The sequence below is a fragment of the Hypoxylon fragiforme genome (assembly GCF_022984875.1).
Source record: "Hypoxylon fragiforme strain CBS 206.31 chromosome Unknown GGS25scaffold_4, whole genome shotgun sequence".
NCBI classification, from domain to species: Eukaryota; Fungi; Ascomycota; class Sordariomycetes; order Xylariales; family Hypoxylaceae; genus Hypoxylon; species Hypoxylon fragiforme.
In genome coordinates this window covers 1763240-1789759 of record NW_026054759.1, presented here as the reverse complement: position 1 = coordinate 1789759, position 26520 = coordinate 1763240, and the positions used below count along the sequence as shown (strand labels likewise).

Sequence of the window (26520 nt, the reverse complement as noted above, 5' to 3'; positions counted from 1 at the left end):
ACATAAAAAGCTTTGAGAAAGTAGTTACATGATTGGATACTAACTAGCTAGACCCTAGTGGCTCCATAATTAAGTTGCAGTCGCGCGACCAAAACGTTGCGATGAACTTCTCTTGGTCTTTTTTTTTTTGTTTGAAGGTCACTGTTGCACCTGTTTTATCTACTTGTCGCATAAAAATACTTCACGAAGGAAACAAAGAATACTAGGAGAATAATAGGATTTTGAGGCGCTCGACCTCAAATCCCTTCTTTCCTCTCATCAACATTATACCCTACCACCACAAACACACTACAGACACACGCACGAAGCCGACACCATGTCGACTCTCGCGGAAGAGCTACTACAAGATTTCGAAGATTCCGGTTCCGAGAATGGCGAAGATCAGAATGATGGTGGTCTAGATCTCGAAGGCCCAGCTATTGGCCCTCTACCAACCCACGATGACGATAATAATGATATGGTCCTCGATGGCGACGAGGAAGAAGAACCCGACGAAGATGAAGAAATGGGTGGCATGAATGGTAGTGCTACCGAACGTGTGGAAGATGCAGAAACCACCAAGGCCAAAGTTGAAAAGATGCAGTTGGGCGGAGTCAAGGATATTCGAAAGGTTACTACTGTCATGGACAGACTGGATCCTCTCCTCAAGGTTAGTCTACCCTTCTATTCCCTTATTGCATACCTCCTTTCAAACGATTATGAATTGTTTACATCTTTTGGCTTGAGTAATAGACCTGACCGGCTGGTTACCGCCTTGTAGGATATCGCCCACTATCAATCGAAACCTCTCGCACCGCATACCACAAACATCGGTAACATCGAGGACAACCCCGAGTACAAGATCCTCACCGAATCCAACACCCTCTCCACTCAAATCGACGGCGAAATCATGAAGGTTCATAAGTTTATCCGAGATCATTATTCGGCTCGATTCCCCGAACTAGAAACACTTATTCAAAGCCCTGTTGAATATGCCAAAGTCGTCGCCATCCTCGGAAACGGACCCATGGATTCGGATAGTATCAAAGCCCTGCAAGGCTCCGCTGACAATCCCCTTGGCGAATCACTTAAGTCAGTTTTGGACGGCCCATCCCTGATGATTGTTACGGTTGAAGCCACCACGACCAAGGGGCATGAAATCAGTCAAGACGAGCTGGACCGCATCCTCCGGGCCTGCTACATGATGATCAAGATGGACAAGGCCAAGAAGACACTCACAGACTATGTGCAGTCTCGGATGAATATATTCGCTCCCAACCTGACGGTGTTGATCGGCTCGTTGACCGCTGCACAACTGATCAATACCGCCGGTGGCTTAACTAATCTCTCCCGAACGCCCGCCTGCAATCTGGCCGCCTGGGGCTCCAAGCGAACGGGAAACACCGCCTTTGCTACCAATGTAGGTGTGAAACAGCAAGGCTACCTTTTCCAATCACCCATCATCCGCGGCATTCCGAACGATCTGAAGAAGAAGGCTATGAAGGCAGTAGCCGCGAAGCTCGTTCTAGCTGCTCGTGCGGACACCGGTCACACCAACCCCGATGGATCGTACGGCGAAGAACTACGAGGCCAGTGCCTAGAGCGCCTAGACAAAATGACAGAGCCACCTCCCAACAAAGGTCAGCGAGCCCTACCAGCCCCAGATGACAAGCCTTCCCGTAAGCGAGGTGGTCGCCGCGCGCGCAAAGCCAAGGAAGCCACGGCGATGACAGATTTACGTAAGGCCCAGAATCGCATGGTGTTCGGTAAGGAGGAGAGAGAGACAGATTACGGGGTGGGAGACTCTACTTCGGGCTTGGGGATGATTGGTCAGGGACAGGATGGACGAATCCGGGGTATACAGATTGACAACCGGACCCGAGCCAAGCTTAGTCAAAAGCATAAAGGCTGGGGAGGAGCTACACCTGTTGGCGGCTCAGCTTCCTCTTTACGTGGCTTTGGCCAATCAGGGAACAATATTGATCTACGTGGTAAGGGTCTACGCACGTCAGGGGTAGGATCCACGATCGGAGGAGGTGCGGGGACAGCCTCTTCACTAGCTTTCACACCCGTCCAGGGACTAGAGCTCGTGGATCCCAAGGTCCAGGCAGAGCTTAGTCGCAAGAGAAAGGCGGAAGAAGATAGATGGTTCAAAGGAGGCACGTTTACCCAAGTTGGCGGCAGCGGGACCGCTAGCAATGCCAACGGTGGCTTTAAGGTTCCTGGTCAGCCTCCAAATAAGAAAGTTAACACGGGCACTGGTAATATGGGACCTCCATCTCTTCCTACTAAGAGATAAAAGCGGCGGCAGATGTATTGCAGCTACCATTCCTAGTAAAAAGGAGGGGGTCTCGTGTAGGTTAGGTCGTTAGAGAGGAGGGTTTTCTGCAAACGTTACCAACCTACCTACCTAGTGCCTAACGCATACATCCAGTGTTAATAAGGTATGGCGTCTAGAAGGATGATGGAGTCAGTCAGTCACCTGCAGTTTTTTTTTTTTTTCATTGCAGCGTAAGGGTTAGGTCGCATGGTCAACGGCGTTTTTTTCTTCGGAAGTGAGGACAGGGCTATATCTGAGTCTGCGTAGTTGAGAACTTAATATCATGCCAGCATATTACAATATCATGCAATAGTTTCTTGAAAGCAGGCAAGCAAACTCGTATCTCCAACGAGAAAAAAGAATAGAAAAAAACTAAATTTCTTGTTTGGAAATACGGTTTGTGATGGCTTTCTGGTCTGTTCCCTTTACTCACTTACTATGTAATAACATGAACTTTATTGTTGATTCGGATTCTGGATTCTGGATTCTGTATCCCTTGGCCACTCCCGTTCCCTTTTCTGTTTTTCCCCCTTATTCACTTTGTACTAATTCATAGTAGTAAGGGAAGGGGAGAAGAGAAACCGGGTTGTGGGAAGGGAAGGGAAAGAGTTGCGTGTGCTCCTTTGTAAGAGACATTGATGCATAACAGACGTAACGACGACGGAAACATAGCGTGTGCTTGTTGAGCGTGGTCGTTACAAATGTCTTATAATCTCTTTTTTTTTCTTCTTTACTTTTTGGTTTTGACCTACACCGAGGTGGAACAGGACCCTGGAGTGGACCTCTCACAGATCTCGATCCAGGTAGGTGAGAAAGATGGAAAGAAGGAAGCACGCGCAACCCCTTTTCTTGGCTATGTAATCCCAGGGTTTCTGTGTTGCCTGTCGTGACGCCGGCACCTGGCACCGAGGTAAGGGCACGTGTGCGTGGGTTACACGGTAAAAACGTGGTGATATGTATGTAGTGGTATATGTGAGGTAAGTATGTAGAGAATTTATGTATGGATAGGTAGGTCAGGTCAGGTTACCTACTTTATTGCGTACAGCGTTACAAACGTGACGTAACTACGTACCCAAGCCTGCCTCCTAAACTTACCTTCTACGGTAGCTACCTACCTACCTACGTACCGCAGTTGGTATGACTCGAGAAAGAAAAGAAAAAAGCTTCGAGCCGAGCTGCCTTTTTGTACTACTAGTACCACGTCGCATAAGAGGGGTGGGTTTTGTGGAGGACACTGTCCGAGGTGAGGGATGTTGGATGGGGCAGGGGAAAAAAGAACGGGAAAGAAAAGAAAAAGGATGGCAATGTGGTGGAACCCGCACTACCTCGAGGATGGGATTTCCAGATTGCGGGATGGGTGTCTTGATGATTCCCCATCTCCCCTCGCTCGACTTTCCTATCTACCTACCGAGGAGAATTAACGAAAAAAAAACTTCTCCATCTTCCATTTTATGGATACATCTACTAAATATCCCTGTGTATGTGTCACATTCACAAGAAAATGTTTTTCTTTCTTTCTTTCTTTTTCTTCTTCCCTGGATAATTTCATGATGTTGGTGAACGAGTAAAATAGGGGGGCTTTGGCAAGCAAGACTGGCCACTCACCGTTTATCTGCTTTCCTTCTTATCCGTCTTCCCTTCTTCCTTCTCCTCGTTGTTCTTCTTGTTCCTCCCACACCTCTCCCAAAAAGAAAAGCTCTCACAATAGGCCACGTCGCAAGAAAAAAAAATATACCTATATATCAAAAAAGCGCAGATCGTAGAAGGTTTTTCAGCAATTCAAGAAAAACAGGATTTCGTCATCGCAGATCAGCTACGTTCGAGAGTGACAAGGCATAGGTAGGTAGCTCTTCTTCGGACACAGGATCCGCTCCCCACAGCGCGGGGTAAAAATTGCTGGCCTGCTGGTTAGTTACCTATGTAGCTGGTAAGTAGAGTAGGTATGTAAGGAGAAGTTTACATATGTGTGCGCATGTAATGTAATGTATGTACAAGTACGGGAGGAGGCATTACATCCATGTATATTCGTGTAGACTGTACATATACAGAACATATTTACATACATATAATGGGGTCTCGGCATACAGAGCGTGGTATCGAGTCAGGTTCATGCAACTAATAATAACACATACACATTCAACTCAGTGGTACCGTTACATACATACATACATACATACATACATACATACATACATACATACATACATACATACATACATACATACATACATACATACATACATACATACATACATACATACATACATACATACATACATACATACATACATACATACATACATACATACATACCTAACCTAGCTATGATATGTATGTATGTATCTACATATATATGTACCTACATAGTACGTATATGTAGTGTGTGTAGTGTGTAGTGTGTGTAGTGTGTAGTGTGTAGTACATGTAGGTAGTATGTGTAGCATGTATGCATGTATATATGTATGAGTGTTGGAGAAGCATGCGGGATCCGGTTTCCGGTCGATCAATGAAGTAGGGAGGAGCTTGCTTTAGCACGAGCTCTTGGTACTGTACATATGTAGCTTCTTCCGGATAGCAAGTTAAACCTGCTACAGTACCAAGGAAGAAGCTTACCGGTAAAAGGATCTGCAGCGCGCGCTTGGGGGGACGGTAAGGCTGCACCGTCCTAAACGAAAAAAAAAAAAAAAACGTGAACACGAGAGAGCTCCTTTGCTGTGGGTCGAGGAATGTGGGAATGCAATCCATGCAGGAGGCCCCCAAGGGTCTGGCTTCCTTGGTATATTGCCTTGGCTTCCTGTTTGCCGAACGACCGGTGGTGGTCGGGTTGCTGCGGCCGCGGAGCTCCGGACCTAAGTCCTATGGACGGGGTGCCCCGGAATAGGGCGCGGTTCAAGGTCAATATATTTAACAAGGCCAATGTCCTACTGGCTTCTAATGCAAATACTATGTTCAAAAAAAACAATACCTTATCATGTGGATGGGTATATAAATTGCTTCGTGGCAGACCTACCATCTATTCAGCTCACAAGATAGGCCAACATTGTTTGATTCCTACTGGTTTTGTAATAGTTGTCGTCGTATTTCCGTCACGATTCCCATGGAAGCCCAGTCTAGGCAAGCAAGCACCCAAGTACTCCTGCATTTATGTACATATAAGATCGAGTTGGTTGTAGATATGTATGTTATAGCTTTGTTGTAGCTATACTCGGCCCAAGGTGACGCACGCGTCGTTGGCTTCATTACATTTTGATGTGTGCAGTAGGTAGGTTGCAATGAGGGCAAGAAGAATATGTTCTAGCCCCAGGAGATGAGATTATCATGACGCGCGTATCTGTAAATGTGAATCTTATCGCTGACCTGCCAGGTTCTAGCCATATATATGCCTGGATTGGTATATTATATACATACAAGGCAGCATATACTGTATGTATATGTATGTATACATACATAAATTGGGATCCAAGAGCCTCGTGTGAGTTGTGACTCGATCTTCTTACATGCAGATAAGCAAGGTGAAGCAGTATTTAAAAGGCCATCATAACGTGATGGATGTGGGGGTATTGGGTATTGAGTATTCTGTATTGGGTATTTGGAACTCTATCGCGATATCTCTTCCTGTGAGGCTTTTCTGTTCGATTTAATGGACTGATACTCGAACGTTTGCGATTATAATGTGTGGGTCCTCCTCCTTTTCCCATACTCACCATCTAGACCTCCAAGTTCAACAGCATCTAACTACTACGTTGTAGGCATCTTTCCCTACGCTAAGGTACCTACCCTTAATTACTGTATTGTACGATCCGTAAATACAATAACAGGGGTTTAAGTGTCTAGCTGGACTGCTGGGTACGGGGTTCCATCCGGGATCCAATGGCCTGACTTATTCGCAATAGGGAAATGCCTACTAAAACAGGCCACTATCAGGTACGGGCCCAGGCCCGTTCAGAACGAGAAAATACCGAAACTCCCAAGCCTTAGAATGTGCCCCTAGATTGGAATTTGGCCCTAAGGGTAGTCGTGGCTAGGCCAAGCTACCGAGACGGAAAACAAGGGACTTGAAAACGGGTATGGGGGGAGAACCACTTTCCGCACCTTCGGCCGAGTTATAGAATCATTAGAATGGACCTAAAGGTCCGAGAGCTCGTCCCCGCGATAAATGATAAATGATGCCATCTACCAAGTTAGTAACAACCAATTTCTACAAGGATCCTTCTCAACACCAAGGCCGACCACAGCTATATCTGGTATGTACCATGTGCGTCCACAGATCGGAAGCTTTTGCGTCAGATTGGTTTATGCTTCTAGGTTAGTGATATTTTGACTGCCATGGTAGTTGAGTAATTAGCGGAAATCTCTATCAAGCTAAATAAACTTGATCTTTCTCCACGATATTACGGTTTACTATACATAGTAAATAGTACCGATTTGAAGCAATACAAACTTGACTAGACTCAGGTAGAGTCCTCTTTTCCTTACTATGGTACAGATTTCAGATCCAGGGGAAGGATATTTCATCGGAAATGTGTAGTGAAGTGTGCTTCGTAGATGATCCAATTGAAACTCAGCATCTTCAACAGCGACACTAAAGTTGTTGATCAGAATATGATGACTTGCCGATATGGATATGGATATCGATATTCGATAAATTATTGAATCGCTAAATGCTCTCAATGTTAATAATGGAATTGCCTGAAAAGATTAGTCGATTTGGCTGCACCGCTTCCATCATGGTAGTTATATCGTCAAGTTCCTACCTGTGCCATGTAAGCTTCTTCAATAAAACATCGAACTCGAACACGAGTGCCTATTGGATTGATGATTGATGATCTAGCAACATTTGAAGTACATAGGCGGCTCGCTAGGCTCGGTAGGTAGTATGTATCTTTTGATCGCTATACGAAGATACCAAGATATATGTACGAAGGGGAGCTAAGGAGATAACAGAGCAGAGGGGTGTTCCAGTAATGTGGAAACCCGGTGGACACCTTGCTGACGATCAGCCGATTGCCTAACATTATTCAGATCTTTGTGTTGCGGATGCCCTAGAAAATTTGCTGCGACTTGCAGACAAGAAACTGGCGCGGCGGACTGGAGGAATTCCAATTCATTCCGTTTAGGTAGGTAGTTTAGGTAGTACTGGAATAACTGCCCTTTTTATTATTTCTCATCCACATCGTCGCCTAATTATGTCGATGCACCATCGTCGAGGGGGGATACGTGGGGCATTGCACTCCTCCAAAGTACACTATTCATGGATGAGAGGTATGTACACAGAAAATACAAGGAATTGAAGGTATCGCATTGTCCATTGTCAATTGTCAATTGTCAAAGGGGTAAGATACATCTAAGCACCTAAGCTTTATTGCTTTGTATATGTTGATGATAGTTTCTAGATAACTACTGTAAATAAAATAAAATATAAAATATGAGAGGTTCAGGATGACTAATAATAATATTATGGAATGTTAATTATGAAGGAGTTGCCCTGACGCCGTCTTTTCGGGATAGAAGACCCTTCTTTTTTTAACTTTTCTTCTTCTTTTTCTTTCTTTCTTTTTTTTTTTTTTTTTTGAACCTGCTTTATTCTTTCCTCTCAGAATTGTTTCTTGGTACATGTACTTATGGAAAGTGGGAATCCCAAACCCAAACCCATGTGTATCCATAATCCATGTGGGAGTGATAGTGACCCGGCCCCTTGCCGAGATCCACAATACTTGAAGTGGGTCGGCGGAACCGCTGGTGGTGGTCATTTCAGATCGCTTGCGAAAATCTCGATCTTCCTTCAAACCCCATACGGCGTAAGTACCAAGTACTATGTAGAATAGTGGACATCGCAGATGTCGCAGATGTCGTTGTTAATTCTTTCTTTCCTCCCTTATCTTTTTTTTTTCTTTTAACAAAAACAAAAGAAGAAAATCAAAACGAATGAAATAATAATCAAAGCATTGACAATTGATATTAAACATTATGTTGACCCGCCCCGAAATATTTTCATTCTTCTTTATTCATGACATCACTCTCTCTTATGATTTCCACCGCTTTCTTTTCCCTTTTGGACCATGTCAACCTAACATTGAATTGAACTGGTCGACTATGCGAAACTGTCAGGTCGTTTTTCTCCGATTTTGTGCAACCACAATCCTGGATATCTACTCTCTCAGGTCCCTGAAAATGATGGAACTAATGAAAAAATAATAATAATGAGTCAATGACTTGCAACTTATTCCATGCGTACCTACATACATACATACTCACATAGCAGATCAACCTGCCGAGCTTGTGTCTTGTGAGACCCAAACACAAAATGTGGCTTAATGTGCTTAATGTGTGCATACATAATAACAAAAAAGGGAAATAGATAGCCGGGGATCGAGATGGGTGAAGAGGAGTGGAGTGGGGATTAAGAGAAGCATGGCATTTTGAAAAAGTAGCATTCGAACTAAAAGGTACCTTGCTATTGATACCTAGTACTCTTTACCTGGTACTACAGACTGGTAGCTCTACATATCCACTATCACTTATCTCACCTTTAACTGCGGACACTAGTTGCAGCTTACGAGATTCGGGAGTGAGAAAAGCTATAGAAATGTTACAGATGTAACAATAAAACCAAAATAAGAAAAGTGTTCATAATTTATCCAATTCATGACAGAGAATATTTTGACGGAAGATGCGGTTCTGTTAAAGAGGCTCAGTTTGAATTACCTACATACCCTAGGTATTGTACAGTACTACTAGTAGTAGGGTACCTAGTATGTTACTAACTTACTATGTTACCCTTACCCCTACGAAGAATACCATAAAATGGTCTCTTTCAATTCTTTGTCCCACCAAGGTCACTGGTATGTACCTTTGCTACGTATGTTAATTGATGAATGTTACTGCATGTACCCCAAACCTTGCATCCTCGACGCAAACGCCTCCGAGGCGCAAGCCGACGAATCGAATTCCGATGAAGAAATCTTGGGATTTGATGCTGCACCAAGGGTATTCCGAGAACCCTGAGTTTGGTAACTGCCTACGTGAGATCGAGTTTCGATGTTGTTGTAATATTCTTTTATTCTTTGTTTCAATGTTGGTAGTGAAGCCTTGTATAGAGCATACCTACCTACAGACTAGGTATACCAATGCGTACAACATACATGTGTAGCCTTAAGTGTAGCAAGAATTACATATAAGACAATCGATAGAGTTTATGTACTTCCATAAACATTGATCGATATCACATACAATGCTCTAGTTATTGAAATACAATAACCAAGGGCTTCTGTACTCGATCTACGGCTGACATACATACATACATATACACACATATCTACCTACATGTAGCACTATCTAGTTTCAACAATGCCATACATACATACATATGTATCGCAAATCTGTAAGGGATTGGGACGATACCCTAAGGGTCAAGATGACTCGGGTACATACATGTAGCTCCAAGCCTCACAACGTCATCATTCATGTTGACATCAAAATCAGCGCCACACCTGCGTGACCTAAAACATAAGTTCTCCTTTCTGGAATTTTGTTTCTCCTTATGGGCAGTTTGCGGACATACCATGCTAAGAAAGGCACGAAACAACGGAATGCTAAACAGGGTCCTAGACTACTGTAGGTAATACGTCGATGCATCTAGTGATTAGTATCCCAAGATAGTCCTGGCGGTACTTATGCAGATAAACACTTCGCACCCATCGAGGAAGTCAAGCGAGATATGCTAACAAGATCTCAGCAATGCAACATTCAAACGTGCCTGATGATCAGTAGTACGTACCGTGCATATCAAGACGAACCTCCATGTACCTGTCTCAGCGTGCTGTATGTACTTTGTCGACTACTATGTATGTATGTATGTATGTACTTTCAACCTGCATACCTGGGTACTTTCTCACGAGGTTGGCCCTTGAGTCTCTGCCCTATGGAATGGATATCGATATAGACCCTCGTGTCAATCATAGAACAGTCCGGATACGATGAATCAGTCATCATATTCACGTTCGACTTGAGAATTAAGTTAAACTCGGCAACCTACATACCTGGCCTGGCCTGGCCTGGTTTGGGTTGAGTTGAGTTGAGTTGAGTTGAGTTGGCTTTAATGTTGGCTTTAATGTTGGCTTGCTATAAACGGTCTTCCTAGATACTATAGATACTAAGTTCCAAACTCCGCGTCAGCTCAACTCTATGTTTATAGCACTTGAGGTTTTATACTTACTACGTACATAGTATGGAGACTTGGGATATGTAGGCATGTATGCTGCTATACGTTTATACGAGAATCAATGCTTCTCTTTCTCTTTCAATGGATGGATATCTTCATGTATATTTATTCATGTAAGTAGTTATATGTAATTTTGCTATACATATATCCCTTGTATACCTACTTTCAAGTACTATGTAAGTCGGTAAGGCCAGGAATAAGCGGTGACGACGATCTTTCTACTGCTACAAAGTACAAATGATACATAGGTTATATGTAAAGTACATGAGCGTTAAAGCTCAATGCGTAAAGGGTACATTGTGATACTCGGTCAGGTACAATATGCCGAGTCCCCCGCTTCTACTTCTTTTTTGGAACCATTTGCTACGTAACAGCGACCCCTGACCCTGTCAGCCTGGGTCCACTATGCAACACTCTTTGTCGCTCCTCTCCTGTACTTGTACATTTTAGTGTCCTCCTGGTGGAAATGCTCCACCAGAGGTACTTGCACGCATTGGCGGATGTGGAGGAAACTGGAACTCGATGGGATTCTTGCCTTTCCCATGTTCCTTTTTAACCAACTGACTTCCCGTCGTATCTCACACACGAAAATGAGAAGCCGCCCTCACTTTTCAACCTTTGGTTTTTCCTTCCCAACATCCCTATATGTCAACCAACAATATTCTCCCTTATTTTTCTCATTAATCCCCTCATCCACCTCCCTGTCGCCCATCAACTAGACCTGGTTAATCTAGATTCTAAATATACCCACCTTCACACAATCCCTCTTACCGATTTGTGCCGGTTTTAGCTGCCGCCAGCAAAACCTTATATATCTTCCAGAACCTGATTACATGCTCCATTGAGCACAAATACTGCTCTGCTGTCGCCTATATTCCCATTGCCAGTGGTTTTCAATTTTCATATCTTTTTTTTTTTACCAATCTTATACTTGGGCTTAAGAAAGAAAACTACCGAGAAAAGTGAGACGACGCTTCAATATCAACGGCCACCACAATTTAAGCCACCTTCACAGCTACAATGCACGCCCGAGACGCTACCGGTCGTCAGGTCTCGCTCCTGAACGACGACCCATATGCATGCCACCAGTCATACCAAACAGCTACCCACTACCAAACTGCTAGCGATCAGTCACCGCCGCCTCATACCCCGGAGCTTCTTCGTTCAGACTCGTACGACTCCAACGCTAGCTATGAAGCCTATTCTCCATTGACGCCCGGTCTGTACGACTACCCGGCGCGACAATTATACGACGACTACTACTGCGATCAACAGGTTGTTACGAAGCGCCCTGTCTATGCCACTGCCAGTCGGTCCAACTCGTATGAAGACGACAGCTCCGCTAGCTCCGGCGCACCTGAGAAAACTGGCAAACGCTATCCCTGCCGCTATCGCGATAGTCACGGTTGCGAAAAGACCTTCACCACTTCGGGACATGCCTCTCGTCACTCCAAGATTCATACTGCCGAGAAAGCAGTTCAATGCACGTACCCTGGCTGTCATAAGAAGTTCACACGCGCAGACAACATGAAGCAACACCTCGAGACCCACTTTAAGGATAAGTCGAGATCTTCCACTTCGTCGAAATCCAAGAGCTCGTCCGTTTCCTCCTCTTCCAAGCGGGGCTCAATATCTTCCAAATCATCGTCCTCGCACCACAGTGGACCCGCTCCCGATATGCACATGTGGGAACAAGACCAATACAGCTCTGACGCACAACCACTTCCGTCTCCGGGCGGCGCTTGGGACATGCGTGGCCTCAACATTCCCCTCATGAGTCGTCCAAGCGCGGCAAGGACCAGTAGCGGGTTAGATGCGCTCGCGGCAATCGCCTGTCAGGAAGGTGCCTAGCATTTCCCTCATCTTACCTTCTCTCCTTTTTTTTCCTTTTTCTTTGATGTCAGCATGACACCGCGCGGCGCTCAAGATGGTATTAATGAAGGGGTAATGAGCTCATTTCATATTGTGCCCTACGTGCTTGCCAGGGGCTGAGTGGCACGAAAGGGGTTTGTCTTTTCTACATGGCGTTTCGGTACATTTGGGAACATTTTTTACGGGTTATATTATCGATACCATGGCGGGCAAAGCATACGACGGTGCACCGTATTTATTTTTTGTATATTCAAAGGCGGCTAGGAAACGCAAACAAAGAGCATAAAGTGCTCTTCGCTTTTCTCTGTTCAAGACACGGAGACCAAGGCTGTTTGGTTTACTGCCTTGATGTTTGATTTCCACTTCTGAAAAAGACGGAAGAGCTGTACAAAACCACAGTGACGGCGAGTACATGTATACTCGCATATACGAGCGCATTCACAGGCGCATAAAGAGAGGTTGTGTCCAAGGACTTGTCATCAGGGGTCCCAGGACTTGAGTTTTGGTGGCATTTCTCATTTATTTGGATATATACATAACGTTGGGGGGATTTTAAGGCATTAGATACCAACATCCGCCCGAAACCTAAAAGGGGCGGACTGCATACGAAAAATGAGAATCAATGTTTAATGATAAAAATATTTTCTAATGGTTTCCTCCTTAATCCTTGAGCCCTATCTTGGTAGCCCTACCTTTCTAAGCTGGGAAAAAAATTTATAAAAATTATAATTAGCTTAGGTTACCTCTATCCACAAGATATCTGGCACATGGCGTGACATTGGCGTCAGAAAGCCAAACGTTTCGAAAGCTCGGCGATTTTGTCGACGAAGGCCGAACTAAACAAACGCTAAAGCTCACCTCGGGGCCACGATGTCTGCATCAGGCTTGCTGGCAGTTCCTTTGCTCTTGGCAAAGACCCTGATGATCCAGAGCCTTACTTCTCCGCCCCTTTGCATTCTGGATATCGAAGTAGGGCCCTATAGGGATAATAGACTAAAAGGATCGTGTGGCGGCGGCAATTTGTGCCACAAGTTACCTAAGAAATATGTATATATAAAAATTCAGGGTAACACAACAAACACATGGGCATTGGGCACCGCTTTAATTTGGAGATGGTGAAGAACCCCCCCCCCCTTTTTTTTTTTGTGGTTTAGGTATACGCCACAATTGTATGTAATCAAGTCTCGATTGTGAGTTAGAGAATGAGGGTCATTGATGTAAGTTTGAGTAGTGTCGTTTGTGGGTTTGAGCCGAGTTGAATGTTGGCTCTATCGTGGAAAGTCCAACCCCCTTAGCCCCCTCTTCCCTCTTCCCCCTTCCTCCTTCCCCATCGACGTCATCATGCATCAAGCATATCGTCGTCATCATTTTAGATCATTTAGGGTTGCGTCGGTCCACCCCATACTTTTTCAATCAAACCCTCAAACCCTCAAACCCTCAATTTATCCCTAATCCTGGTCCTCCACTGTCTGTCTCCCCCCTTCCGTTACCTTGCAGCTTTCTTCTGTCCCCTCTCGGCGGAGGCTCTGGCTACCTGTTAGAAGAAAGACCTCCGGTTCCATAAAAGACGGGGTATGTTGTTAATGTTATTTATGTCATATATGTTATTTACTTTTTTTAGTTCAAAGCATCAAGCACTCAAACTCCACTATCCCCATCCCCATATTCCTATTCCTATTCCTATTCCTATTCCTATCCCCATTCCATCACACGCACTCGTTGCCAATGGATTATATAAGAATCCTTTCTACACTATTACGTACATACCTCGCGCTTGTCAGCTGAACCGCCTTACTATGTAAGGTGAATTGGCGGGTCTGGCGGGTCTACCCTCCCCTCCTCGTACCTGTCGATCATTCTTCTTTAGGCGGGAAGGAAAAAAAATTATCGGACTATTTGTCATGTTGTGGGAATCCCCTCACTCTGATGGCCCTGTTGGATGCGCCGTCTAGGTTGACTAGGCGGGTAACTAGGCGGGTACATAGTTGGTTGCTAAATGGGGCTCACCAGTTACGTGGTCGTTTCTCCAGATCGGCCTTCACAACGCGGATCGGAAAAAAATGTTAATTGACGATTACAAGATTTCTCGGTAAGATCTAGCCGAATGTCACTATAGACAGCCTAAGGCAGGTATGTATGTTTCGTCTAAATAATTACCTACCCAGGTAAACGACCAGCCATTGCAACTCCACCCGCCTCTAGCCTGTTATATGTCCATCTCCGGTATCATGATATGAATGTATGCATGTCTGTATGCATGTCTATAATCAACTTCAGCTATTGCCATAACTCGTCCATTTCGGTGCATCCCCGGGCCATCTCGTACTGCTCGTCCGTGAGGCACACAAGAGTTCGGTGCCTGGCGCCTTGCTTGCCGACATCCTGCACAACGGACTGGATCTTTGCCGCATTGCGTTCCGCATCGATCTCAAACCCCAGACACGCAGCGTGCCCAACCACGGCATCGCGCAGTTTGTCGCTCTTCTCACCAATGCCGCCTGCAAACACAAGCGCGTCTACCTTTCCCTCAAGCGCCACATAGTACGACCCAACGTAGCCGCAGATGCGGTTGACGAGCAGGTCAAAGGCTAGCTTACACTCGGGTTTGTCCGATGTTGCAATCACGCCGAAATTAGTAGTTCCCGTCAGTGCTTTCCAGCCGCTTTGCTTGTTGAGGATTTCTTCGGCCACCGAGATGTGCAGGTCCTTGGTGGACGACGGCGACAGCTTCCCCACGTCGCTCGCATAGTGAAAGACTAAGCTGGGGTCGACGCTACCGCTGCGCGTTGCACCGGGAAGTCCCGCGAGAGGCGTTAGACCCATGCTGGTATCCCAACTGTGCCCGTTCTTGATAGCACATGCGCTCGCACCGCTACCCAAGTGCAGAGCGATAATACTCAAGTCGTTGGGGTCCTTGCCAAGAAAGCTAGCGACAGAGTAGGTGATGAAGGAATAACTGATGCCATGAAAGCCGTACTTGCGCAACTGATTGTTCTTGGCGATTTCGGGGTCGATGGGGTATGTGCATATGTGTTTGGGGATGGACGAGTGGAACTGCGAGTCGAAGTAAGCTACATTGAGAGCCCCGGGCAGCTCATCCATGCATGACTTGATGATGTGTAATGAATTAGCGTTGTGCAGAGGCGCTAGATCGGTAAGCTTCTCCAGGTGATGATAAGTATCCTGGGTTATGACTTTGGAGGTGGTGTAGTCCCCGCCGTGGACTACTCTGTGGCAGGCGACGGAGATGTCAGCCTTGGTGGATAGTTCCGGTAGTTCCGGATCGCTGGTGAAGGTGTTTAGAAGGAACTTGAAGGCAGCGTCCTGATCCTCGATCTTGGCTTCCTGTTCCTGGTTTTTCAAAACGTTCACGTCCCCTCGCGTATAGGAAAGCTGCACTGGCGGTGCCGTCAAGCCGTTAATCTGAGCCTCGGCAAGCTGCTGAGGGGCTCCGCGGTGTTTCGCCAAGTAAGCCGAGATCTTGACGGAGCTGGACCCCGCGTTGATGGATAAGATGATCTTGGTCATGATCTCTGTGTATCCCCTTTGTGGGTTCCTTGATTGGTGATGATAATGAGTCGATTGATTGTGTTACTGTGTTATTCAAAGATTGCAACCTCGTCAAAACACGAAAGGTTACGATACCTTCCCCCCCTTTTTATTCTCTACTTTCCTACTCTTTTACACAGTAAATTAATAAGAACCCAGTGCAGTGGTTAGTGGTTAGGTAGGCAACCCTCAGCCAACCAACCCCGCGCTGTCACGAGTTTTATTTTATTTTCTTGTCTTGTCTTGTCTTGTCTTGTGTGTCTCCTGCATAAGGCATGTGTATCATGCATGGCATGATCAACCCATGACGGACGTTCTACCAAATAATTTTAGTGAATTGAAAAAAAAAAATTGAAAAATGGCCTGACCAAAAAGAAACGGAAGATATCGTTAAGAAAAGGGTAGATTACAAGAAAAAAGGGTTCCCCAAAACTCGCTAGCCCCGGACTCGGACGACACGCGGCGCCGCTATCCGATGGGCATTTGTGCCGTATCCCGTGATTATTTGGTTGGGTTTTTTTTTTGAGTTGATATTTTTTTGGTTTTGTTTTCTTCTTCTATGGGATTCTTGGGGTTGCTTGGTTTACTTGGCGTGCATAAATGTCTGTTTCTTTTTCTATTGTATGTATGTAACTATGTACACTTTGCATCCTTCGTTCTATTCTACTAGACTGGAAAGTTGAGGATCTCGGATGTGATTGATGGATGAGTTTGCGAAATCGCATTAACTATAGGTATGAAGTATAGTACCTACTTGAACGATGTAGACGCCAACATCGGTAGGTAGCACATCTCTCTTGAGCCAAATTGATGTTCCCTACATGTGTTCTCATGTGTTATGTTATATCTTATCTTACTCATCATAGGTCGTTGGGTACTGGGTGTGTAATTTGGGTTACATCGAAACTTCGATGGCATAGAAGTTGTATGTATGTAGAGGCCGGGCTGTGAACGATGTAATTTGCTGTTTATTCTTATTCTTAGGTATTCAAACTACATTAACTAGGTACGCCCAGCTACGTCTGTATCCCACGTAGGTACTTGGTTCGAGCACTTCCTATGATCATGCAATGGCCTGCTCAACTCCTACGCCTTTCCATGTTCCCTAGTGGGTTACTAAGTTTTACTGAGTATAGGCAGGCCAGGGACGTGGAAACGCGATGTGTTTGTGTGCGTGTGTCTTCGTTCTCAGACACGCCTGGCAGTACCTATATATAATAGATTTCAGGCAAAGGAGAAATACGAGCCAGCCAAACATAGAGCCCCCCCTGAAAGTGCCCGATAGGTACCTCGAGCTGGAGCGCTATCATGGGAAGTTTCCAAGATAGATAGAGCCTTCCTTTCGCACCAAAACGTGGATAACCCGTCATGGAATCTCCTCGTCCGAGAACAGCTCATTGACGGGGAAGGTAACTTTCATGTCAAGCACGGTGGCGAGAAAGATCTCCCTCTTGATCGTCGCCTCGAACTATCTCATGATCTCGCGCAAGCCGACGTTGCGGGCCACGTAGAGAGAATCATGTCTACTCGGTACTTTTTCCTCCTCCCTTTTAAATATATATCTCTGATTTCTGCTGCCGTGGGCTCATCCTGACTAGGCGGCGGCTCTTCCGTGGTGGTGGTGGCCGAAGAAGTGGCTAGGGCTGCTGCCCTTTCTTCCTGAAGCCTCAGCCTGCGTCTACGGAGCTCGTTCTCTCGGACCGACTCCTACGTAGGTACTGAGAGGTCGTACATCTTTTTGCCCGAGACATACTTGTTTGGGTTGATGTCCTCACAGATGCATAGGTAATACAGCAGCTTTCCAATGGACGGCCGCGATCCAAGGAGGATAGCCCCGTCGTCTATTGATATGGGAAGAGTTCATGGTAATGGCGAGGGTTTCCGGTCTAGCTGTGACAATGGCCTGGGTCTAAGGGAGCGACATCACAGAGAGAGAGTGGCTGGGGGATAGATGCATACATAGGTAGGTACGGAGTAGGTATATGTATATATTTAATCTCGTCCAATAGTGGGATACATGCAGTACAGTACGTACGTACAAATACACGGAGCCTCGTGTGTAATATGTATATGTATTCGAAACCTTGGGAAACTCCAAGGACCAACAAAAATAAGTAATAAGGGGGGTTGGCCGTTTGCAAATCCGCGACTCCTATACCAAGATGCTATTTATCAATTTCTTTCCCTCCCAAACCTCGATTTTCTTGCTTATCGCCAAAAGGCGAACAGGCACGAGGAGGAAGAAAACAAGTCAGAAACCAGCCCCTATTTTCCCCGCACATCCTTTTCTATACCTAGGTATGTACTTCTCCATCATCCCAGTCTATACGTATTCGTAGGTCTCTCAATATATATATGTAAATATATATATATATATATATATTCATAAGAAATAAGCTATAACAATGTGCGTCGGTAAAGAGTGATATCAAGATCCAAAGTGTTCGCCATGAGGCTGACGACTGTTCAAAAAGAGGTCTAGGGTCTCAATATACAACTCCTTCTGGCTAGTTGTAGCTTGGACATGCGGGTTGTGTTCAAGAGCATCCGTCCATTGCTGCCAGCGGGTGCCCGGCATGGGGTCTCCCCAGTTACGAAGCTCGCGAAGTATCCGGGACATGCGAAGGACAAACGGCGCAAAATGGATGTCCACGAGACATAAATCTCCCCCTAGGAAATATGGGCCCTGCAAAACAAGTTAAACGAGTGTCTGAGAGAGTTCCCCTGGAAAAGTAAACAAACCCGTTCGTCTGCGGCTTGGACGAGAGCCGTTATATCACCTCGTAGTCTATCTGTATATTCTGACTGCTTGGCGAAATCAGTCGTCTTCGCCAGAGCAAAGAAAACCGGGACGATTTTCGCATTGATCTGCACGAGTCAGCTACCTTTATTGCGAATGTACTTACGTAGGTACCTAGTAAATCAATAACAATAACAGATAACCTACATGGTCAATCCATAATCTGCAATTCGCTTTGAGCCTCGGATCTGTAGGAAAGAGAGGCACAGTTCGGTCATGGTCCTCAAGCTGGATTGGTCAGGGGGGGGCCAGTGATCAGGGGAACATCTTCACCATATAACTTCGATCACTTACATATTCCAAGATGATAGTACTCTCACCGCTCGCCCAATCTCCCTCGCGGATAGCTGGAACTAAACCTCGTGGGTTTGCCTCGAGCAAGTGAGTTGGCCGTTTGAACGGGTCCGTCTCGCAATACTGATATTGCATACCCTTTGCTTCCAGCGCGATCCATACTCGCTGGGAGAAGGGACTAATAAGGAGGCCTATCAGCTCTCGAGGCGTTCAAGATTCTAGAATTAAGACTTACCAAAAGCAAGCAGCGTAGAGCTTTAGATCATGCTCCTTGGAGTGTTTTTTCGCTGTTGCAAGCGCGGCCCCCGAAATCCTCCTGGGTAACGGTTTCTGGAGCGGAATTGAGTTAGTATCCAAACATCCTCGACATGTATTCTAAGTTGCCGTGGGCCTGCCTAGGTAATAGACAACCATAAGGATAATGTAGACGAATGCTTTATGGGGTGATCCAGTTTTATAGTACTCCCTTCCCCCCCCTTTCCTGCACCGCGCTGCGTCCAGGGGGGGAAGACAATAAAAAACAAATAACCGAAATCGCCTAGATGTTGAAAGATGATTCCCATATATAAAACAGGGCGCAAAGGCAACCATGTGTCTATGATACAAGGAACGACCCACCTGAATCTTCTTTGACTCTTTCTCCTGCGCGGCGATATATCTCTGAACGGTAGATTTCTTAATTTCATCGCTCTTCTCCAAGCTATGCTTGTGGGGGCCAGCAACGCCGTCGCCCTTCCCATTCCCACCGTTTCCATTGACTCGCTGTATGGTCCAAAATCTCTCACCACTCAGGTGAGGGTCTACTGACTGTGGTAGCCCTTCGTTGAATAGTTGGCGTGGCGGGGATTGGTAGGCGCTTGATTGGGCTAAGTTGACGTTCGTGTCTCCATCGCCTTGAAGTATTGTCGCCCCTGGGAAATATTCAGTGATCTTAATCTTGACGTCACAAAGATCTCTTTCGCGCGCGCTTCGTTTACGCTTTTTCTTAGAGGGATCATCTGATTTGGGGGTTCCGGGCGGTCGCCCTTTCATTCGGCAGTCCCAATAATGCGAGACGAAAGGTTTGCGCTTGTACTTCTGCGTAGAGCGATGCGAATAAACATTGTCGATATGAGGGAAGTAAGTTTCGAACCTAGATTAATATTAGTCTAACAACTCAACTCCCAAGGCAAAATCTGCTCCCTACTCGTCATTGGTCAGGGTAATAGTATCGTCAACATTGAACAACTTCTCGCGCCAAGCTTGGAGATCAGGTGGGTCAACGACTATTCGATTAACTAATTGGCCGTGCGGTCTGTGATCAGAAGTATCAGGGGCCGAGGAACCCATCTGGGCCGATTGGGTGAAGACATCATCTTCATGCTGAAGCTGAGGTATTATACTCGGTTGAGGCATGGGATTCTGTGTTAGAACGCCGAATTGGCCCTGCGAGGGCGGGGCTGGATGCGAGGACGAGGGTGGAAGAGAGGTACGTTGTTGACGAGGAGTGTGATGAAGGGTAGCGGTGGGTTGGTTATGAGTCTGCTGAAGCATGTGGGCAGGGTTCGGGTCACGATCGAAACCATCTTGGGCATGAGGAACGAAGTCGTCTTGTATTATAGGGACAGTGGGTACACCATGTAAGCGTTGGAGATGTCGTCGGAAGACGGCGGGATCGTTGGTATCAAGAGTAGGCAAACTCAAGTTCGGATGTGACGACACACTCGGGACACGGAAGTGATGCGCTTGCTGGGAGTGATGGTTGTGATGGTGAATTTCGTGCGACAGCGAATTGTTCGTCCTTGAAGTAGGAGGTAGAGGCGGCGGATGAGGAGGAGGTGGTGGTGGCGGCGGCGGTGGGAAAGGATTCGAGGCGGGGTCCATTATGTTGTTGATGATAATACTCCAAGGCTCTCTCTCTCATTCCCATTCCTCTATACTCTCGCTGCGACTGCGACTGCTGCGACTGCTGCGACTGCTGCGACTGCTGCTGCTGCTGCTGCTGCTGCTGCTGCTGCTGCTGCTATTACTACTACTGCTTCTTCTTCTTCCGCTTCTTAGTGCCTCTGAACATATTCGGCGCAGCCCAGCAGCTCGTTTTACCCCATTCTCAAGTTGGTTGTCGTAGGCGAAGTATCTTCGCCGTCATGATTTGACTTCGAAAGCTTTGTTTTAGTTGGAGAATTGCGCTGTCAAGGCTGTCCAGGGAAAGAGCAGGGAAAAAAAAAGGAGCAATTAGGTTTGATCGAATCGGACGATACCGGCAATGCGGAAAGTAGTTTAGTAGTTTAGTAGTTTTAATAGACTCGGGAGTTGCCCAGAATGTACAAAGGCAAAAAGAAAAAAAAAAAAAAACAATAATAAGTTGGAAAAGGGAAATAGAGTCAGATGAAAGTGCAAAAAACGCCGATAGAAGCTGAAAAAGAAGAAGGAATAGGTGCAACTTCATCAATTGCCCCACCAACCCGTCAATCTCCAACCTGCCCCCCCTGTCTTTCCCCCCCAAAATGCCCCCCAAGTTTGCTTACAACATAATAACTACATAGTAGACCCAGCAGGCTTTAGGGAGTTGTTAGGCTGCCAGGGCGGCCAGACCTGGTTCCTTGAGCGGACAGAACGGAGAGTCTAGTCCAGAAGTGGCAAATGAACACCTGTCTGATCCATCCTGGTCTAGTATCTAAGTAGTGCCCTACCTTATCATGCTAGTGTCCCACCTCTTAAACCTTGAAGCCTGTTGTTCTGGGCTCATCCTAGACTTATCCTGGTAGAACTGCAGCAACCAGTGCAACCACCGACAATGGGAAATGGACCCTGACGATACTTACTAACCTAACCTAGCTACTTTTTACCTAGGGACCTAGGAGCCCAGCCTGCCCAGGCAGTTACTGTATCTAAGATCTGGACGCACTATCTACCACTGAGTCGCAGTGACCCTACCTAGGGTACATAACAATACATATTTGCCCCTCCTTTCCGACAAATTGCTCCAACTCCAACTGCGCCGTTTTAACTCATTGCCTCTTATTATCAAACACGTTGAAGCTTCGGAATAGTATCCCTTTTGTTGACTTTCCTTGGGTCCAGACTAGTATGAACTAGTACTTTCTAATACGAAGAAGCTTATGCCCCGTGTTTTGTAATTGTCCCGTGATAGACAAAATGTATGACGACTTGTTTTTAGTTTTTGTATTATAAGAAAGGATATACCCTACAGTAGATCCTGCAGTAGGCCCTAACGTATACAATACTATACATAGTATTAGTATATATTCCTACATACTTAGTAAACAAGCACGTAAGCAAGTAAGCAAGTGGGCAGGTAATAGGTATGTGGCATGTAGATATAGATGTAAGTGGGATTCTTGTCGTCGCCAACGTATCTAATACTATAACTCATAGGCCACGTCACGGCATTTAGCCAGTAGGTATATATAGTACATATAATCCTTATTTCGTATGTCTCCTCCACGCTAGAGTCGGCCAACCCATCCAGCACCAAGAAACGCCCTTTTCTCGTAGCTTGATCCATCCATATATATATCTCAAGAGGTATCCAAGTCCCAGCAAAACCAGTTCTGCACCAAGTATCAAATCCACCAGAATGATACTACTAACATTTTCCCCGCCTCATTGACATGTCTACCGAACTAAGTGGGAATAATTTCATGTACTCGAGTCCCACCCTAAATCCATTCGCATATCTATGAGTGTTTGAAGCACACCGTCGGTTACTGGTGTCATGCCGGATGTTCCGGGCCACCCATTCGGAATCGAGAACGCGTTCCCAGCCGTTTCAGTAGTGCCGAAGTTGTGTTCAGGGGCTATGCCACTACCGGGGCCCATTTGGAAGAAGGCTGCCGTAGCCGCGTCTAGCTCCTCCTGCGGGCTAAGATTCTGACGAGAATGGACAGGACTGGTATCGAACGACGTCCTACCGCTCGAGTTAGCCATATGACCCGTCCCTGTCATACCCTGCCGATTGTCTGAACCACTGCCGCTGCTCGAGTTAGGCGTCGGTCCATTCGATGGTCCGTCCGTGTTTGACGATGTAGACATGCCATTTGCGTCGTTCGCTGTACCGTCGACGTATCCCGAATACGTTACCGGTGGCATTACCCCTTGAGTACATTGGTCTGGGCCTGAACTTTGCTCGCCTGTGGAGAGTTGCTGCCAGCTCTGACTAGAGAAGCTTTCTGGTCTTCCCCCGCCAGTTGCCGAACTCTGGTTTTCGGGATCGGTACCTCCCACATTTGCATCCCGGTATGCGAGGATGCCACTGCCTCCGTCCCGAGTATCACATTTCGCCGCATTACTGTTAGACCTTTGATACATATTTGGTACCTTGGAACCGGAGCCGGGCTGTGAAAATATGAGTTAATGGTATATATGCGATATTGAGGAAGGGGGAACATACACTATCCGCACTTCTTGGAAATGCCGACTTGAGCTTGGGTATTCTCGTCCCCAATGCTTCCAAGTCGACATCCAATTGTACCAGGAATGATTCGGTCAATGGGTTCTTTCGTTTCAGCGCATTCATGGCAGCGAGGAGGAATCGTAATGAGTCCGCCGTCTGGCCATCATCCGGCCGACTCTTGAGGTACTGAACGAATACCCGTGCAGACACGTATAAGCAAAAGGATATGAAAGGGTTCATCTGTGTTAAATTAGCATATCATCGTCTAGTTGATTGAACACGAGGAGCACTCACCGCACACAAGTCCAAATGAGACACCATTCGCATGATGCTAGCAATCTCGTTTGCTGCCGTAATACAGCGAACCTTGCTTTCTGCGCTCACAGATGGTGGGAGTTTATTCCGGTCTGCCTTGAAAATAGCTGCTTGGTGGAGACATATCGTTGAGGTATGGATATTCATATTAGTAAACACGATATTGGGATTAGAGAGTCCAGCGGGGAGCTTTAAGTGGTTTGGTAGACAGAGAGAGGTGTTCAACAAAATGTTGTCCATATTTCTATGGCGCTTCCAGAATTCCCCGTTGAGGTCGTGGTCGCGATCATCTTCATCTGGACGGTGAAGATGAATGAGATTGCGGCCGAACAGGCAGGCCATTAACACGACACCACCAAATGATGAAAGCTTAGCAGCTCCAGCCGGACTCATTGACTCTGCAAGTGACTGTGTCTGCTCCGGCCGGCTCATTTCGAACGCCTCCTCCGAGGAAGGTAGATGGGTCATGATATCACGCTCGTCTATTGTCATGGGCCAGCCTGTGCCAATACTGGCATATCGGTCCTTGCAAAATGCCATCCAGAATGTGCGCCGTCTCTCCTCTCGCTCCGTCCAGTCACGGGGTGCAGGAAGGCATTGTTTTACGTCAAGGCCTGTTCCATCAAGCCTGTGCAATCCGATCCTGAATGCTGTCAGCACATAAAAGTTCGAGCCAGTTTCAACGAAAGTGGCTTACATCTGGCATTGGCGCACGGCTGCACCGGTGCTCATCCATGCTCTTGGGAAGTACATCATCTTGAATTCATATGAGGCAAGTAGCACATGAGTCTGAGCATGGGCAACTGAAATCATGTGTTCGCCGTAGCCCTTGACAGAATCCGCTTCCATATACCTACGAGCGCGCTGGTAAAATAGGTCTCTTAAATCCGTATACTTGTCCGTCACGGCACAAGCCTGGGTCCAGATGGCATATCGTAATGCGACGGGCGGCCTTTGACTCGGTGCCCTAAGAAACTGAGTAAGAATAGAAGGTCACATGAGTGAAGAAATAAAAGCTTGAGCATAGATATCTAGAGTAATCTAGAATAATAGGAGGAAGAGAGGCAACCTACAGATTCATCGCTGCTAGATACCGATATTTATGAATCATGGGCAACGATGGATGAATTTTCTCAAAGAATATCTGGTGTCTAGAGATCGACGTTAGTAGAGAATCGTAATGCATTTCCACAGAGTTGGATGTGTGATAAGATGGCCTACAATTCGTCGATTGTATCCTGAGGTGGAAGTGGCTCTTCTAGCCCGAGGCCAATCATCTCCCACGTGAAGCTGTTGTCCATATTGCCTATATTATTCATGTTACTGTTCATGTTTATTGACATATTTCCGCCAAAATTGAATTCGTCTAAGCCACTGCCAGCTTGCGGAGATTCCTCGTTAAATTGCCATCTGTCCATATCACGATCTGCTGCGATACCGATGGAGGCATTGTTGACGTTGAAATTTGGGGTCGTTGCCGGTCGCTGACCACGATTCTGTTCGAAAGCAGCGGTCGGCGTTTTGTCCACTTCGGGTCCAGCGGTGCGTGCTGGCTCCTGTGTCTTATTCAAGAGAGTCTCGACTTGTTCTACATCGGAGAGTGTGGTGGTTTAGTATCTATAACCCTTACTCTAACGGAACTCTCCCATATTAATACTTACTCAGTCTCTCTTCTAAGGCCTTAACGTAACCTCGTTTCGGGCCGCTCTTTCGTCTCACTTCATCGTAGGCGCAATCATGTCCTAGTCTCGTACAGGTGCTGCAACTAGGCTTGACGCCATCGCATCTAAGCTTGCGTTTCCGGCATATCATACATGCCAGTCGTTTCGGTCTGGGAATACTGCCATTATTCTGTGGTTGAGAAACAGCAGGAGGGGTTATTACGGCGATCGGACTGTTGTCGGCGCCCTGAGATCCGGAGTCGTTCGCAGCGGCACCAGAGGTTGCGCCGTTAGAAGTAGACATCATCTAGTAAGCCAATACGGAACGAAATATATCGCGATAGGCTGATGGGAGAGCCAGGATGAATAATGGTGGTATTTCGGAATGCGCTTCAATCTTCTAGCCACCACGAGTGGCCTATCCTATCTTCCCTTTTCGCCCCCTTATTCGAGAATACGATTCGATATTCAAATATATATATATGCATATATGTATTTCTAATTTTGTCTCATGTCATAAGATTCAGCTTTACTCATTTGGCTAATAGATCTCACGACTGAGCTCGAGCCTGTGAAGTAGAAGTAGTAATAAAAGTAGAAGATCAAAGGAAGATTTGAAAGAGGGCCTAAAGCACCACAAGGTGGAGAATGTAGGATGGAGAATTGGGGACGGGGATCTAGTTATCTCTTAACCTATGTAAAATCGTGGATAGTAGGTAGCCTAAGCCTTTCAAGTGGAATTGAATTATGACCTTTTGAGTATTTACTACCGTAAGTATAGGTAGTCTGGTAGGTATGTAATCTGGTAGACATAGATTGGATGGGAATCCGAAAGGTACTAGGTAATGAATGAATCAACTTCACAGCCACGCGGTTCAATGTTGTCAGCAAGTAAGAAACTTCTCTACACATGCAGATTACAGTGTGTCAAAGATATGTAGGTGTAGTTCAATGTTGCACGTACTTGTAGGCAGCAGGGTGGAAAGCGTGTTCACAACCAACAAAAACATTCAATGACAAGGATACAATATTACAGGGCGAATCCTAAATAGAATTAGTAATCCTCCACTGCCATATGTATGCATTCATTGCATTGTACACATTAGGTACATA

At 46.1% G+C, this 26520-nt stretch overlaps 6 protein-coding genes across 6 annotated transcripts; 3 read left to right on the top strand and 3 right to left on the bottom strand.

Annotated features, from left to right (window-relative positions):
* Window positions 1-68: 68 nt before the first annotated feature.
* GGS25DRAFT_233601 (pre-mRNA splicing factor) lies at window positions 69-2639 on the top strand. The gene is made up of 2 exons (XM_049257042.1): window positions 69-649; window positions 761-2639. The coding sequence occupies exons 1-2, from the start codon at window positions 317-319 to the stop codon at window positions 2276-2278; spliced, it is 1851 nt and encodes a 616-aa protein (XP_049117757.1). The 5' UTR covers window positions 69-316; the 3' UTR covers window positions 2279-2639.
* Window positions 2640-4923: 2284 nt separating this feature from the next.
* GGS25DRAFT_233584 (uncharacterized protein) lies at window positions 4924-5647 on the top strand. Its single transcript, XM_049257040.1, has one exon. It carries the CDS (start codon window positions 5026-5028, stop codon window positions 5470-5472), a length of 447 nt encoding a protein of 148 aa, XP_049117756.1. The 5' UTR covers window positions 4924-5025; the 3' UTR covers window positions 5473-5647.
* A 5743-nt stretch (window positions 5648-11390) lies between these two features.
* GGS25DRAFT_233466 (uncharacterized protein) lies at window positions 11391-12475 on the top strand. The gene has a single exon (XM_049257039.1). It carries the CDS (start codon window positions 11541-11543, stop codon window positions 12369-12371), a length of 831 nt encoding a protein of 276 aa, XP_049117755.1. The 5' UTR covers window positions 11391-11540; the 3' UTR covers window positions 12372-12475.
* A 1589-nt stretch (window positions 12476-14064) lies between these two features.
* GGS25DRAFT_486204 (acetate kinase) lies at window positions 14065-16196 on the bottom strand. Its single transcript, XM_049260612.1, has one exon. The coding sequence runs from the start codon at window positions 15918-15920 to the stop codon at window positions 14670-14672; it is 1251 nt and encodes a 416-aa protein (XP_049117754.1). The 5' UTR covers window positions 15921-16196; the 3' UTR covers window positions 14065-14669.
* Window positions 16197-18248: 2052 nt separating this feature from the next.
* On the bottom strand, window positions 18249-20934 carry GGS25DRAFT_486200 (uncharacterized protein). The gene is made up of 7 exons (XM_049260611.1): window positions 20222-20934; window positions 19654-20167; window positions 19271-19365; window positions 19036-19213; window positions 18889-18969; window positions 18684-18809; window positions 18249-18627 (listed from the first exon to the last, which is right to left on the bottom strand). Exons 1-7 carry the CDS (start codon window positions 20896-20898, stop codon window positions 18370-18372), a joined length of 1929 nt encoding a protein of 642 aa, XP_049117753.1. The 5' UTR covers window positions 20899-20934; the 3' UTR covers window positions 18249-18369.
* A 1407-nt stretch (window positions 20935-22341) lies between these two features.
* On the bottom strand, window positions 22342-26386 carry GGS25DRAFT_486199 (uncharacterized protein). Its single transcript, XM_049260610.1, has 7 exons — window positions 25408-26386; window positions 24968-25334; window positions 24820-24897; window positions 24444-24713; window positions 23726-24389; window positions 23429-23671; window positions 22342-23373 (listed from the first exon to the last, which is right to left on the bottom strand). The coding sequence occupies exons 1-7, from the start codon at window positions 25712-25714 to the stop codon at window positions 22678-22680; spliced, it is 2625 nt and encodes an 874-aa protein (XP_049117752.1). The 5' UTR covers window positions 25715-26386; the 3' UTR covers window positions 22342-22677.
* Window positions 26387-26520: the final 134 nt, after the last annotated feature.